Raw genomic sequence first — 15,225 nt, 5'->3', positions numbered from 1 at the left:
TCAGTTGCCAGCTTGCGCATATGGATACTGCAGTTATTACAACAGCATGACATCATAGAAGAGTCTCCATCCCGAATTTCTTGAGGTCCAGAAGTTTCACCTTCTGTCCCAGTTTAAACATTGGATGCTTTATTTCTTCTGTTGTAAATAAAATCTGGATTTACAAGAATTTAAAATCAGTAGCACGGTGGCACGGTGGTTAGCACTGTTGCCGCACAGCAAGAAGGTCCTGAGTTCAATTCCACCATCAGGCTGGGGTCTTTCTGTGTGGAGTTTGCATGTTCTCCCCGTGTTTGCGTGGGTTCCCTCCGGGTACTCCGGCTTCCTCCCACCGTCCAAAGACATGCAGTTTGAGGGGATAGGTTAATTGGATAATCCAAATTGTCACTAGGCGTGAATGGTTGTCTGTCCCTGTGTGTTGGCCCTGTGACAGACTGGCGACCTGTCCAGGGTGTACCCCGCCTCTCGCTCTATAACAGCTGGGATAGGCTCCAGCGCCCCCCGCGACCCTGGAAAGGATAAGCGGAAGCGAATGGATGGATGCATTTTTATTTGCATTTTACACAGCACCCGAATTTCTTTGTCATATAGGTGGTAATAATTTAAATGGACACCACAACCACAACTCTACTTCTTCTTCTTTGTTTCACTCCTTATATGCCTCACCCTCTGAGCCAGACAGCCCAAGCAGATCAAGTCTGTCTCTTTTAAAATGACTTTTAACAGTCACACAATAAGAAATCCAATCTCAAGGAAGCAGAGGGATCGATTTTCTGTACCGTCACGAGCCTCAATAAAACCCGAATGCAACATCATTCACATTACAACATGCTTTTTTGAATAACAGACCCAAATCATCAACTCTTTCTAAAGCTGTAATTCTCTTCCTTTTAATGTTCCACTTCCATAACCTAGGGAGTCACTCCTTCCACCTACACTTTCAGCCTGCAGCTGAATGCAATAGGTTATTTTCTGAGCCTTTTTGGGAAAGGAATTATGAAAAAGAACAAGCAAGTATACATGTGGATGAAAAGGGAAAACATCAAAGAGATAAATCACACAAAAAATTACAAAATAACAGGAAATATCATCCGTTGAAGACAAATGGGAGTAAACAATATATAAAGGGTACATGGTGTTATGAAATATTTAAAAGTGAATCTTCAAACATGTAATTCAAGGGTTGGATTTATACATTATAATCTGGGGGCTAGAGAGGAAGATGCGTTCTCAGTGATGCGACCCCGATGATGACTGACAGCTCCCTGTAGGCGTTCCCGCGGTGACTCAGAAGTTTTGCTGACTATTTATGTCTTCATTTTGAAGAGTTGAACAGCACAGATGATGCACAGCGGCCTTAACAGATTGGACCAATTACTGCGTGTCTAAATAATACAGAGTCCCATCACCATGCAAAATGTTCAAACTTTGGATTAAACAGCATTATTTGACATTTAGAATTCATTCTGTAGTGAAGGAAGGATGTGCATAACTTTTTCTGCAGCTTTCATAAACAGTTCTCTTTGTGAATACACTTCAGGCCCATTTAACTTTAAGGCTTTCAAAAAGCATCCCTGGTGTACAATTTGTCCTTCTGCAACTCAAAAGGGCTCAGTCAACCAATTTTGAGAGTGAGAGTGATTTCAACCCAAGTCCTCGGAACAAAAGTAACGTCAGTTAAAAGCTGTTGTCTCCTATGGTTGGACCTCTCTGCCTCGTTATGTGTCACTTTGTTTTAATGCTGTGCGCAGGGTACAAATTTGAGGGAGGTCACTGTCGAATGAAAGTGAAGACTGCAATTCCATCAGCTAAACACAAATGCAAGGACGAAGCACTACTGTGTTTAGACTGGTGAAAAATGTGCAGTTTGTAGAGAATGAACATTCTTTATTACCTTTACTAGCCACATTCCAGCATTAATGAAGGGATAGGGGATTATTTTTACTATATTATTCACTGAAACAAGATCTCACCTGATTTTTCTATTGATTTTGTATATTATTTGAGGTGCGTGACAAGCATTCCCAACCAAAAATAACAGTTTGGATGAGTCTGACAGTTGAAATAGTGAAGAATTTCCATCTGACACTGGTTATCTGAAGCTGCCATGTTCTTGATCTATAGTTATTCTTTTGTTTTTTCCATCTCTTCATGTTTTTCTGCTTATCCATTTCAGTCGCAGTGGGGCTGGAGCCTATCCCAGCTACCATAGGACAAGAGCCAGGGTACACCCTGCACAGATCGCCAGTCTGTCACAGAGCTAACACAGAGACACGCTCATGTTCACACCTATGGGCAATTTAAAATCGCCATTTAGCCTAACCTCTGTAATGAAATGCCTTTGGACTGTGGGAGGAGTACGCAGAGAGCACTGATGCTGACAGAACAGGAGAACTGAAATGCCCCGGCTAGACTGTAGAGGTGTGGTAACAGTGCTAACCACTCCCCCACCACACTGCCCAACATAAACTTTCAAAGTAATACATTTCTCAGGAAAACATGAGGATAGATGCTAGAAAGAAAGCAGTTTGAAAAGTTTAAAAAAAGGATATTATTTGGCCCTAAAAATAAAGCCAGTATAGCAGCTGCTCAAACTGTAGTTCCCTGAGTGGCCACTAAAGGCTCCAAAAGTGACTCAAAAGCCAGCTGCAGAAATAAGCATGTTTACAGCCTGGTATATAAGTCAGTTTTGGTCCCTATAGCAGATGAGTATGAAGGTGTCATTTTTCCCTCTGTATTTAAACATAATGTATACAGAGACACCAGTTTGCATTTTACTGAAACGTAAAGGTGTGTGTGTGATTGTTGCAGGTTGTTTGTTTTAATTAAGGCGTTGGCCAAGAATCCCAATTCAGAGACATTAGAAATGCGACTTTGCCGTGCAATCGCTGGTTTCAATGTGACATACATACAGTCTGTTAGTTAAAAATCAGCTCTTGCTGAGTGAAACAGCTGTTGGGTTACTTCATGAGTGCTGAACTAAATGTTAAACCAAAACAGTGAGCTAAAGGATGTTAAAAAGCTTGGCAGCTTTACGGGTTTTGTGATAATTCAGGTCATACAATTTGGTCGAATGAAAATGACTCAAGACTTTTAGTTTTATTGCTCAGCCCTGCAGTGTTTTCGCTGAGTGTGTTTAAGGTGTAAAATAAGCAACCCCAGCCTGTTGTTTGGACCACTCTTCTTTACGGATGCAGAGCAGACTGCTCAGATGAAAGACTTTCCGTCACTTTTGAAGATGCACATACCTTGTTACTATAGCAACCGCTTTGGGTAAAAACAACAAAAGAAGAGGGGGTACAAGGGGGAGAGAACAAATGATGAAACGATAAAGCAGGTCAGTGAAAGATTACATTTAAATTCAACAAAGACTGGAATTCAGCGGATAGTCCGCTGATGTTTAAACACCCTCCACTCACAGCCATTAATCTGTCAGGCTGTAGCGAGTGAACAGGATGCCTCCCATCAGCCTGGGGCAGACTTGTGATCTGAAGCAATGTGTGAAAGCAATTTGAAAAAAACAAGTAAACCACTTTTAGACTGAATGCTATTATTTTCCCTGTTGCTGATAATGTTGTGTTTTAAGAGCAAGCACTAGTCAATTCCCCTAGACTTCCATGTTAAAGTGTCCAGTTTTAGCCATGACGTTAGCATCCTTACCGGCAATAAACAAAACGGGTTTAGTGTCTTTAGCTAATTTATCCCTTAATACCCCTTGTATAGGGGGATTTTACATATATGTAACTTACCCATGTAAATTCTAAAACTTATGCACTGGTAGTTAAGCAATATTAACATCGCTAGCTGGGTGGTTAACCAAACCAACAACTAGTATGTGCTCCATTTTTGATGACTGAAATTCTTATAACTTATTAATATGGCATCAATTAGTAGATATTTCACACTTTGACATCACTGTGTCTACGGATGCAGCTTGCTAACGTGCAAGTTAGCATCAGCACTCCACCCTGTGATCACTTCTGAACAAAATTTTTTTAAAAGATGGCGCTGATGGTGCTTAAAAAAAACAATGAATATGTCCATCTTTTATATATTTATTTATGGGGGTTGTTTTTGTTCTTGTTTTTTATTTCTTACTATATTCAAAGTAGCTTTTTGAAGTTTTTCCTTTCTGTTAATATTACAAATATAGAATTTTATACAAAGTACATTAAAGAATAGATTTTGTGTTTACTTTTGTGCACAAGAATAGGCTTTCATTCCACAGAGCGCGCACACACACACACACACACCTGCAAAATCTCGTAAACGACATAATATTGTGTAATGCAAAGCAAGAGAGTCCCAAATTGAGAAACCCAGACTCTGTTGCATCACATGATTGTGTGGCTTATCCATACTGAATTTCATCAAAGCTGAATAGTGGACAAAGCAGTGTCATCATTTAGTTTCCCTCCACTCCTACAGAGCCGCCATCTGTCAAATATCAATTTACTTCCTGCTCTCTAAAGAGTGCTGAGCCCTAATTGGAAATAGCATGTAGCGTATTCTCTGTTCTGCACACATGGAGAGTGAAGCTATCAGTCAGTCTGAGATATGAATATGATGCAATCGCTCGTTCATGTCCATCTGTGGAACAATTCGTTTTTTTATCTGACAGAGGGAAATAAGGACGATAAAGATTGTGATTTTGTGTCTACTGGAGTGCAGATGGACAAACTGCAGCATGAGTATCGTCTCTATTTAGCAAAGACGACACGAGACTAGTCGCAACACTTGTTCTGGAGTAATGTCTCTTTTCCTTAATGTCACATTCGTAACGAACTGAAACAGAAAGTGCAAAATGCTAAATCTACTAAGTTAATGCTAAAAATTAACAGAACAAAACAACAAACTCCAATCTCCCTTTTGCAGACAGTGTTTTTGTGCATCCCTTACACTTTTTTTTAGTAAGCTCAACCATCCACTTCTGCTTTCGTGATTTCATCATAAACTTCTAACTTGACAGTCGCTGCTTGCAGGGAGCAGACATCAACATCAATTTTCATGCCGAGGATTATCAGTCGTGATAAGAGCATGGTCTCCAGTCATGACCCAGATACTAAACAGCAGTTTTCAGTGAAAGAGTTCCCAGCGTCCAACCCCAAAGGTAGCACTCAGCTGTGGAGCGTGACCAGGGGCATACTTCCTTCATCCCCCAGTGGCACACTGTTAATGTTGCAGTATTATTTCCCGAAGAATCTGACATGAAATATTTGCATTACACAAATTTGTAGTGTGTCACTCTGCACACAGCACACTGAAAACACTATTTTTTTCTAACCGAAAAAATTCTCACCATCCTACGTTGCTACCAGATTTGATTCGTCATGACTTTGTTGTTTTTCCCAAAATGATATTCAGAGTGTGGGGTCACCACTCTAACACAGTAAAAGAAATCCAGCCCACATCACAGATGGACAAGTGCAAGTGGTCAGATCTTAAAATAGCAGCTGCACTGGAAGTGGCACAGAGCTGCTCAGCACGACCTTAAAAAGAAGATAAGCCACATTTAAATCAGTTTTACATCAGCAAAGTCCCCGAATTTTGGCAAAGTATTCAAAGAAGTGAAAAAACCTGAAAGATGTCACAAGCTCGACAAGAAACATGACTGGAAATAGAGACATTTCCCTCATCAGTGGCTAAGATGTGAGGAAAATTAGGTAGTCCTGCAGATACATCCTAAAACTGTCAATTAAAGTGTCCTAATGAGTTACATTCAGTCAGACAGTATTACAGCTTTTAATCTGCATCCATCAGAAGATGAGTAACTCTAGAAGAGTTCATTTCGACTTTTTTCTCCTTTTGATTAAAAATCCTACTATCATTTTTTTTTCTCTTAACTCACCTTTACTTTGATAAAGGCTACTTTGGGATTTTTTTCCAACAGCAAGGACCCAACCATGGCCACAGCTTTTACAAGAGAAGAATAGACAGCCAGGCTGTGCTCATCGTGTTTCACTCAGGAATAAAAGATAGTCTGATTGCACTCCTCTTTTGTGTACGTGGAGTTCATGGCCCGTTATGTCCTGTGCTTAATTAATCAGCAACCCAAAATGTATTCTTTAAATTATTTTAATGCCTTATGATCTATATGGTAGTGAATTCAAATTAATGCAGTCTGTAAAACAGCTGTGTGTATTTGTGTGTGCGTCCCTGTGGAGGTCAGCTAATCTGTCTTCCATTGTGAAGCTCACTCCAGAGGTGGAAACACACACACACACACACACACACACACACACACACACACACACACACACTATCCCTGTCAACATATGAGTGCCCACAGGGAGAGGAAGTGGGGCAACATGCTGGAGACTCCCTGCCACCCACACCTGCCTACTCCTCAGGCTGCAAACACACACACAGTGGGGAGTTTCCACTTTCTTACAACATTTTTCGGGGGTCTCATTTTTGTTTTAGTTTTTTTGGTGCTTGGTTTATTTTCCCAGGAGACGACAAATGAAAAGGATTAAAAACTTGAAGGACATTGTCTCATTTTTGTTTTCAGCAGCACTTTAGCAGAATTAAACAAATACATGATGTTTTTCGATTATGAAAAAAAAATACTCGTGCTAATTGTGATTCAGCAACAGCTTTGGCTGTGTTTAAATAATACTCTTGAAAATAAGAAGCACCTGCACTGTGGAATTTTAACATCTTTTAGAAAAACTGTACTTTTTTTGCCTCTACTAAAAACGATTTCAATTTTATCTTAAAGCTGATTCACCTTTTATACACTGTATATATCATAATCTTGCAAAATGCTATAATTGGGAACAAAATTAGAACTGGATTTAAATAATATAATGTCAGTCTTGTTTCACCTCCTCCTCAGTATCAGTACTTTCAGCTGTCAGCCTTCATTTGCAGTTTTGACCATTTCATCAAAAAATATTCTGGATGTCCTTCACATCCTCTTTTCCCTGTCCTCAAATATGGAAGTTGTACATCAGCGTCTCTACGTTGTAAGATTTTTGCAAGCCGTGTTTTGTGACCTGCATCTTATCAACTGTAAGATAATATTACAAACTCAATCTAGAGATTGCAGCAATCTCTTTTTGTGTTACATTTGTTACTTGCATGATGATGATACCAGCTGGAAGTTTCTCCATTTCTGTTGTTTGGTTAATAGGTGCAGGTTGTAGGAGCCATCACACTGAAAGATGAAGATCAGAAAATGTATCCAATTATCTTTATATGAAAGGTTGTTACAACAGTCAGCTGTGAATTTCTCTCACACTACAACAGGGGGCCAACGTTTTGGAGCCTCACAATTCTTTCACATCAGCAACATTTTTTGAATGTGTCTCCCTCGCTTTGGACTAAATATGAATATTGATATTTAAGATATGCTGAAAGTGAAATCTTTGCTGTTAGTGGAGCTATTTGAATGTGATTGTTCAGTAGTTATAGGCTTCATCAAAAGAACTGAGTGACAATACTAGTTTTACAGTTTTTGAGCTCCTCTTTTTGACAATGCTTCCTAGAGATGACTTTCTTTTCTTTTTTTTAATGAAAAGATGTCTCGTTCCGATCAGATGTGACATTAGGTGCAGCCGTTCCTGCAGAGCATAGTATTTAACATACAACACCTTGTGAGTTCTTCCAGCTAATGTGGTTTACAGTAGCAGAAGTGCATACATCTTGAGTATAGCCAGTCCCAGTGGGAACTAAGTCTTATATCCTGACAGTGCTGGTGCTGATATATACTCTTCCAACCAAGCTATACAGAAAATGAAATCCCAAACCTTGGCAGCTTTAGTGTTAGTCTCTTCTCTTTGAGCTCCATGGGAAATTGAGTTTCCAACCCAGCAACAGCGCTTATAGCTCTACCCAAAGGGATGAAAAAGTGCAGAATTTCAAAGAAAAGATCACACTGTCATTTTCTTGTAGCTGCGCAGATCTCAGCGAGGTCACTGATGCTAAAAATATATGTGCACTTGTGTCATTATAGAAAGAAATGGAGATTAACCATCTAAAATTGCAAATGAAGAAAAACGTGCATTTTTTTAATAAAAAAAAGAATAAATAAAAAAATAAACCTCTCTGACGTCCAATTAGGAATTAAAAACAGTTGCCAAATATTTGGTAAAATGCAGCTTATTCCAAAAGCTTTTACTGCACTGTTTATCTCGTTCACCTCCTCGTGTCCTGCATCACAGGCTTTTTTGAAAGGAGAAATCAAGAAGGCATTGGAGAGAGGTCTCTGGGTCACCGGCAAAGTGAAAAATGATCCGCTTACATCTGTGCTAACATTGCCCGATAAGACTGGGGGCAGATTGGACAGAGATTTTCGCATTAGAAAGACCAGCTCACCCACTCTAAGATGTAGGGCAGGGCCACTTAGGAGATAAAGTCACTGTCAGTGCGAGAGAAGCCATCGGTGACACCACAGACATCTGCACTTCCTTCAGATTATGTCTTTATAGTCGGTGACAGGAATATTTCCTGTCTGCGATCCTTATATAATATGTGGCAGTGTGAGAGTGATCATTTGAATTTGGATCTAATCAGAGGTGTCATTTTACTTGACTATTTGTGCTGTGTTTTTTTACCGAAGTCATGTACCGATTGTTAGGGATGAAATAAGAAATTCTGCTCTTTAAAAGCACAAAGTTGTAAATAAGAAACAGAAATGGTTAAAAATTACAGATCTTTTTGTATTATTTTACTCCTAATGGAATCACGCTACACTGGCCACCTTTGGTGTGAAATTGCATCAGTAGCCATAGTTTGGAGTGGAAGCAGACGAGGCTTGGTACACGGCTGGTTAGAGCTGGCAGGAGAACCAGTGGGAAGAGCGTAGAGAAAGGCTGGCTGGTGGGTGTTGATTGGAGCAGAGAGTCAGACAGGCAGGCTTTATCCAGGAAGAGATGATGGTGGAAAGCTGTGCAAGGCAATTGGCACACTGATGAACAATGGAGAGCAACCCATGACACAGAAAGAAGGCATAACTTTGAGACAACTTGACTGCAGACTGTGACTAGAGACTACATCTAGTTCAGCCGCAGTGTCAGCGCCATGTGGAAGGACTGAAGAGGCTGAAATGTAAGGTTCAAATACTGCTGGAGCTTAAGGAGAGGATGAGTTTCAGATGTGCCAGTTGATTGGTCAGAGTTTCAGGAACTTCACCCAGACAGACACGCATGGAGAGAGGGCTTTTCTCATTTCTCTGTTTCTTGCCTTCTTGTCTCCTCTATCCTCTATCCTCATTCACTCTGTGAATTACCTTCAAGAACGTCTCAGCTCTTCAGCCCAGTCTCAGTGTCCAAACTGTTACAGTAAATCAATGAGGACAATGAGGACTGTCCCACTGTCAAAGTGTGCAAGGGCACCACAAGAAACGTTTCAAGCCCTTTATGTAGACTTTCATAAGTCTGCATCTCTGCAGGCGGCATTAAAAGAAAACTGTGTGCAAAGAAGCCTGACAGGAGAAGACTCCTTGAAGGTTACAGGATAAAAGTTGACATAAAATTACAGGAATGCAGCATGTTTTATCACAAACCATGCTTGTGCATCATTGTTTTTCATGTTTTATTTAGTAAAGAAACATGACAAAAATACTAGAGTATGAGGTACCTGTCGTTCTCTCTGTAAGAAAAGAGCTTGGAATATATTTAAAAACACATGCAGTCCCTCCCTTTAGATAGTCAGTAAAGTGTGTAAAGCCATGTGCCAAAGTGCTGTTGGACTTTACAGCTGCATACAAAGGAGACGTCAGGTACCCTCTGTGATGCTCTTGTGCTTAGGTCTTAAGATGGATATCAGGATCAGGCTCTAAAATGTATCTGGAGATGGAAGAAATCAATAGAGAGAAGAGTTGTAAGACGAGGATAACGAGGATGACCAGGTGCATCTTGAGAAAGTCTTTTCAACCATGTCATACAAAACAGCTGTGCCAAACAGCTGGAATCTTTAAAGCATGGTGGTAGAAGGATTTTACAAATACGTGTGTTTATTATTCACTGGTTGTGTTGGTTATAAAAGGAAATCATATCTACGATCAAACTCTACCCTTCAACATTTGTGGGTGTGATGACTAAAGGAAGAAGAATATATTATGTGTGTGCATTCTTGTCACACTGTGTCACACTAGGAATTGAATATAAACGGTTTGTTGTCATGAACACTGTTATGCTCATCTGACAGAGATCATAAATAGCAGTAGTACTCTTAAAAAAACACAATGAACCGATTAAGAAGCTGTGCACTCCTCATTCTACATTGACATCGTCTTAAAATGACAGCTCAGAAGCAAGGACTCGTTTCGTTAGTGCCTGCTGCCTCAAATCCTCTCTCCTCATGCCTCTTCCTTCATTTGTGGTACTGAGATGAGGAGCATATAGAAGGTATGGCAGCCATGGCAGTTTGTCCTGAAACAACAACAACTGTAAACTCCACATTCTGACTTTTTTCTCAAAAGACATTTTCAACTTTAATCTTGAAATTTCCACTTCTGTGAAGTCGACTGTGAGAAAGTGAAAGAAGCTTGAATAGCTTTTGTTAACGTGATATTTACCAGCTGCATGTGTCAGCTGTATCAGCCAATAGCAGATGGGGGTTGGCAGCGGGATCAGCTGATCTGCAGTAACCGTGTCTGAGCTCAAGTTTGTGAATGAACTTCATCCTGATTTTTATTCCTTTGCAGAGTTCACAGGTGTGCGCAGGTTGGCTGTGATGTTTTTATGTGTATAAATGTGCATTTTTTCCTCTAAATACACTCTGATACAACTAATTTCTTTCTCTGGTTTATACTTAATTGCAGCATGACTGGTACAGAACTGTTTGGTTTTGAATGAGTTGAGTGGTTAGATTCAGGAAAGTACTTTGGTTAGTGTTATGAAAACAGCGTGAGTGATTTAAAGTGAATAAAAGTCAAATAGACCTTGTATTTAATAAGTTCTATCAGTGCAGCGTGTAACATATAAAACAGCTGAAGTTACTAAACCTGAGTTTTGTGCTACTGTCAAGTCAGTACTTTGGTAGAAATCAACACTGAAGACTGAAATTTTAAATTAAATTAATATTTAATTGATTTGTGTCTCATTGGTTAACATTTTCTAACTATGATTAGATAATAGAAAAATTAGTAATTAACTCTACAATTAACTAAACAAAGTTAATACAAATGCCTCTAATTATAAATATCCCAATGTATCACACAAAATTAAATATATATATAGTTTACACTCTTATATTGACTTTGTAATTTTCTTTGTAGAGGATGTGATTTTAAGGGTGTACAAGTACTGTGTTGTGTACTTTAGGTGGAGCAATTGTAAAGTGAGATGGCAACAGGCAGGAAAGATTTAAGTCACACTTTTCTATATATTTTTTATCGTAATTTGCTGACGACAAAATTTGTTTGTTCAGAGTCAAAGCTAGACAGTTTTAGGCTCTAGACGAACATTCATAGCAATTTTTTCTCTTCCTCTTGTAAGTCAAGCTGGGGGCCTTTTCTTTTTTTAACGAGTGGATTCTATTGGTGGCCTTGAAGCCTTTTTCCAGCATCTGTCGATTTTACTTGTGTCTGCAGAAATGTCAAGGTCAGAAATCTGAGCTGTAGGCAAAAGATTAGAAAGCATTTTATCTGAATGAAGGGATGAAGAAAATATTAGTCTGCAAGGAAAGCCTGAGAACTGGAGCAGTGTGAGCTGTAGTAGTTCTGCTAAGATCTGTGCTTGATTTGGTTCTCATTGGTACAAAATGACAGTAAATAACACCATTTATATGTGAGGCTACTGAAGTGTTCTTTCTCCACCGAGGAAACCTGTTCTTAAAAAAAAAAAAGTATAAAGTGATCCTGACAGATTCAAATCTCTGAGCCAAGTTTATCGCTTAGGATTCCTTTGGTCTGTGGTTTGATCTGATTTGACTGACAGGGTTCAGGAAACACAAGCAAAGCCCTCAATACTGTCATCAGACATCAGTTCAAATGTTAATAACTGTTGATTTGTGCCTGGGGGAGGATATAACATCAACTTTTTCAAACAACTGCGGTGTTCATAGCGTGAACCTGACTGAAAGAGTTCTGGGCCTTTAGGCACGAGGTTAGTTCAGATCCAGCATTATTATCTCTGAGGGTCCTCACGCATGTGTGTCATTTATTGTGTAATTTTACTAACATGTGTCTTCTGACCTCTTGTGACAACAGATGAATTACACACATAACACAGAATGCTATTGTAAGCGATTCTTAATAAAAGCTGTTTTCTTTTCTCTCTCTCTCTCCTTCTTCCATCCTGCTGCGTGAAACAACAGATCACTTGGGCATCGAGTTTATGGGTAAGGAAGCTTTTCTTGTCTTGCATCTGTCTGAGTCATAACTGTAAACATCACAGCTTTTCATATTGGATAAACAATACACTCTGAGGGCTCAGATACAGAACAAATTGTTCATAACAGCCAGCAAACGGCATAAGTTGGATGTGTCTAATTACATATGGCATTGTGACATCATTTGAAATGTAATCGGGAAAGCTGTGGTGAATACAAATATATCTATAGTTATGCATTAACATATTCGCAGCCATCAACCGTGCGTGCTACACTGTATTTTTACACGCTGTCTTAATCTGTTTTTATTCTCCCTACACATATGTACTTGTGTATCTTTACTCCCCGCACCATTTCTATCTTTCTGCTTTCTTTCTCTCTCTTGCACTATCTCTCTCTTTTTCTCACAATTGCTTATGAAGTGTCCCTCCAGAATACCAATGTGCTGCAGTCTCCTTGGAAACAGTGAGAACAGAGAGGCGGGCAGGGTGCAGTGAGGGAGTTTTAGTGATGTTGGCACCGCTACCAGTCGCACTCCTCATTAGTATGTGTGGGTATGTGTGCGCATGCATGGCACATGCTCAAAGTGTGTGTCTGAAGCCCTAATGTGAGTTTGATGAGATCCTTCCAGCGATTGTGTGTTGAATGTTAGTGTGCGTTTCCCATGCACACGCTGCGAGGCTGTGAAGGATAGATGCCAGCGGCTCCACCTCGTCTTCGCCAAGCTGCTCGCTCCCGGTTTTGGCTCTCGCGGACTCTGTGTCGGGTATCACAGCTGAAAAGCGCTAGTTAACGACATGAAACTTGTTAACCAGAGCCCCTCGCTCTCTCTCAAAATGTGTCTTGTTTAGGTTAAAAAAAAAAATCTCTATGTTATCAAGGAAAATGCCCTTCCTCTTGTCTGGCTTTACAGCATCTACATGCTCAAAGTAAAATTTCACAAGAACAAGCACTGCTGCTTCTCTTTCAGCTGCCCGATCACTGCCTTAGCAGTCAAACGAAGTAAAGCTTTTTTTAGAAAACCTGCTTAGACTATGCAAACTTGGCAGTGACAGATGATATTTTCTACAGAGCTATCTTGCAGGTTTCCCCATTTATATTCAGCGAGAGGTTTTATGCCTCTGCAACATTGTTCAGGCTGCCACATTTTCATTGCCGAGCTGACGTCTCTAGTCCTGCCAACGTCTTCCCCCGGCATTGTGTTAAGCAGCGGCTAGATAAGAACCTCCCACACTCAATCCTGGTGTGTCAGTGTCTGTGCCTTTGGAAGCTCTTTGAAGGAAAGAAATGCACAGACCTACTGTAACTGTCTTTGTCAGATTATTGTCATTAATGCAAGTGAGAAAATATACTTTACATAGTAGATTAAACCACAAACTGTCACTTGAACTGCCCCATCCTTTCTGTCAATAGCAAGTGATAGCAAATCGTTATTTCAGTGTAAGACACATTGCATCAACAGCAGGATGATTTATAGCTACCATTTGACCAAAAAGGCTCTGATCTGAGGATTAAAACAAACAATCTCAGCTGCTGCTGAGAAACTCACCCTTAATAATAAATAAACATATTTTTTGTTTGTTGTAAATTTAACATTCAAGTAGGGTTTGAGGGATTGCAGGGAGCTCTAGCATGAAGGCATTAGTGTTTGAGATGGGATAAAAAAGTATGTAATCTTGGGCCCTAACCTATACCAGATGTCACTGGCATCACTATAAACAGCAATGAAGTCACATTTAAACACATGGGGTAGCCGTAAGCATCATTTGACAACTGTGGAGAAGCGACACATTTATTCCAGACCATAAATGTTACCAGCGACTGAAAACAAATGTAAAAAGTGAGCAAAAGTAAAAGAAGTCCATGAGTGCAAAACACAAATCACCCAAAACATGACAGGATCTGACTCACAAACCCATGACTTTGAAACTGCCACCCCTCAGGCAGACTTTGTCACTCTTTTAAAAGAGAACCTTTATCTCTTTGTGTCCAATATTGCCTCTGCCAGCGTGTCTCTGTGATGCCAGCAGCTGCTGACAGAACGGCAGTACTTGACTCCCAAGATGAGAATGTGTTGGTCAAACTTGGCATTCTTTGCCATACAAACAAGTAAACACTAACATGTGGGGTTTAATCCAGTTATGGTTAGTTTTACAGATAACTTGAAGCTTTGTCCCTGTTTTATAGAGATGAACTTCTCCCCTCCAAGAGACTCAGTTTCTGAGGTTAAAAGGAGAAATCTCTCCTCCGAGGACATCACAGCCCGAAGCCCTGAGCCGAGACCACATTCAGGAATTCTTTGATCCAGTTTTGCTCTTAATATATTTTCTGTGTTGCTTGACAGAAGTGGATCAAATTTGACAGCATCCAGTTAGTCAATCATGTGGTCGTCAATATTTCTAATATGACTGAGCTTTTGCACCGAATTGTAAATCAATGTTTGAAGAAAGTGTTACAAGCAGCTACTTTTGAAGGGCAGCAGATGTATTTTAAGTCATGTTGATTTTCAATTTCCATCCAGAGGATTCGTCGAGTGATTGTGCTGGAAGGAGGCTGGTTAGCAAAGACGAACAGACCTAGCTGGACGCATTTGTTTCTTTCTGTCATTTATTTCACGTTGTGATAGAAACTGGTGAAGTAAAAAGAACTTTTTAAATCACTCATTCAACTTTGGCAAGCCGAGAACTAAAATGCACTGAGAATGCTAAATGTTGAGCCCGAGTTGTTTGGTATGACAGAAGAGAAAGGAGATAAGTAACACAAGGGAAGAAAGACAGAGAGGAATTTAGAAACTGCAATCACTCCAGTGTCTTCCCAGAGATCCCTTTTCAATCAGGCAGCGTCACAATTTCATTTATTTTTATTATACTGAGATTTTCTGTGAAGGGTTTTGAATTCCTCGTGGTGCAACTTGGCTCTCTTTGAATAAACTGGTGTTGCTCCTAG

General features: G+C 39.9%; 1 protein-coding gene across 3 annotated transcripts in view; it reads left to right on the top strand.

Annotated features, from left to right (window-relative positions):
• Nucleotides 1–15,225, top strand: part of nrg3a (neuregulin 3a) — a 336,802-nt gene that overhangs the window by 282,049 nt on the left and 39,528 nt on the right. For all 3 annotated transcript variants that reach the window (XM_019367053.2, XM_025897549.1, XM_005473727.4), the window contains one exon: nucleotides 12,265–12,288. In XM_019367053.2, coding sequence (XP_019222598.1) covers nucleotides 12,265–12,288 — 24 coding nt within the window. The remainder of the gene's footprint in view (nucleotides 1–12,264; nucleotides 12,289–15,225) is intronic.

Source organism: Oreochromis niloticus, linkage group LG13 (assembly GCF_001858045.2).
Source record: "Oreochromis niloticus isolate F11D_XX linkage group LG13, O_niloticus_UMD_NMBU, whole genome shotgun sequence".
NCBI classification, from domain to species: Eukaryota; Metazoa; Chordata; class Actinopteri; order Cichliformes; family Cichlidae; genus Oreochromis; species Oreochromis niloticus.
This window is presented reverse-complemented; position numbering and strand designations above follow the sequence as displayed.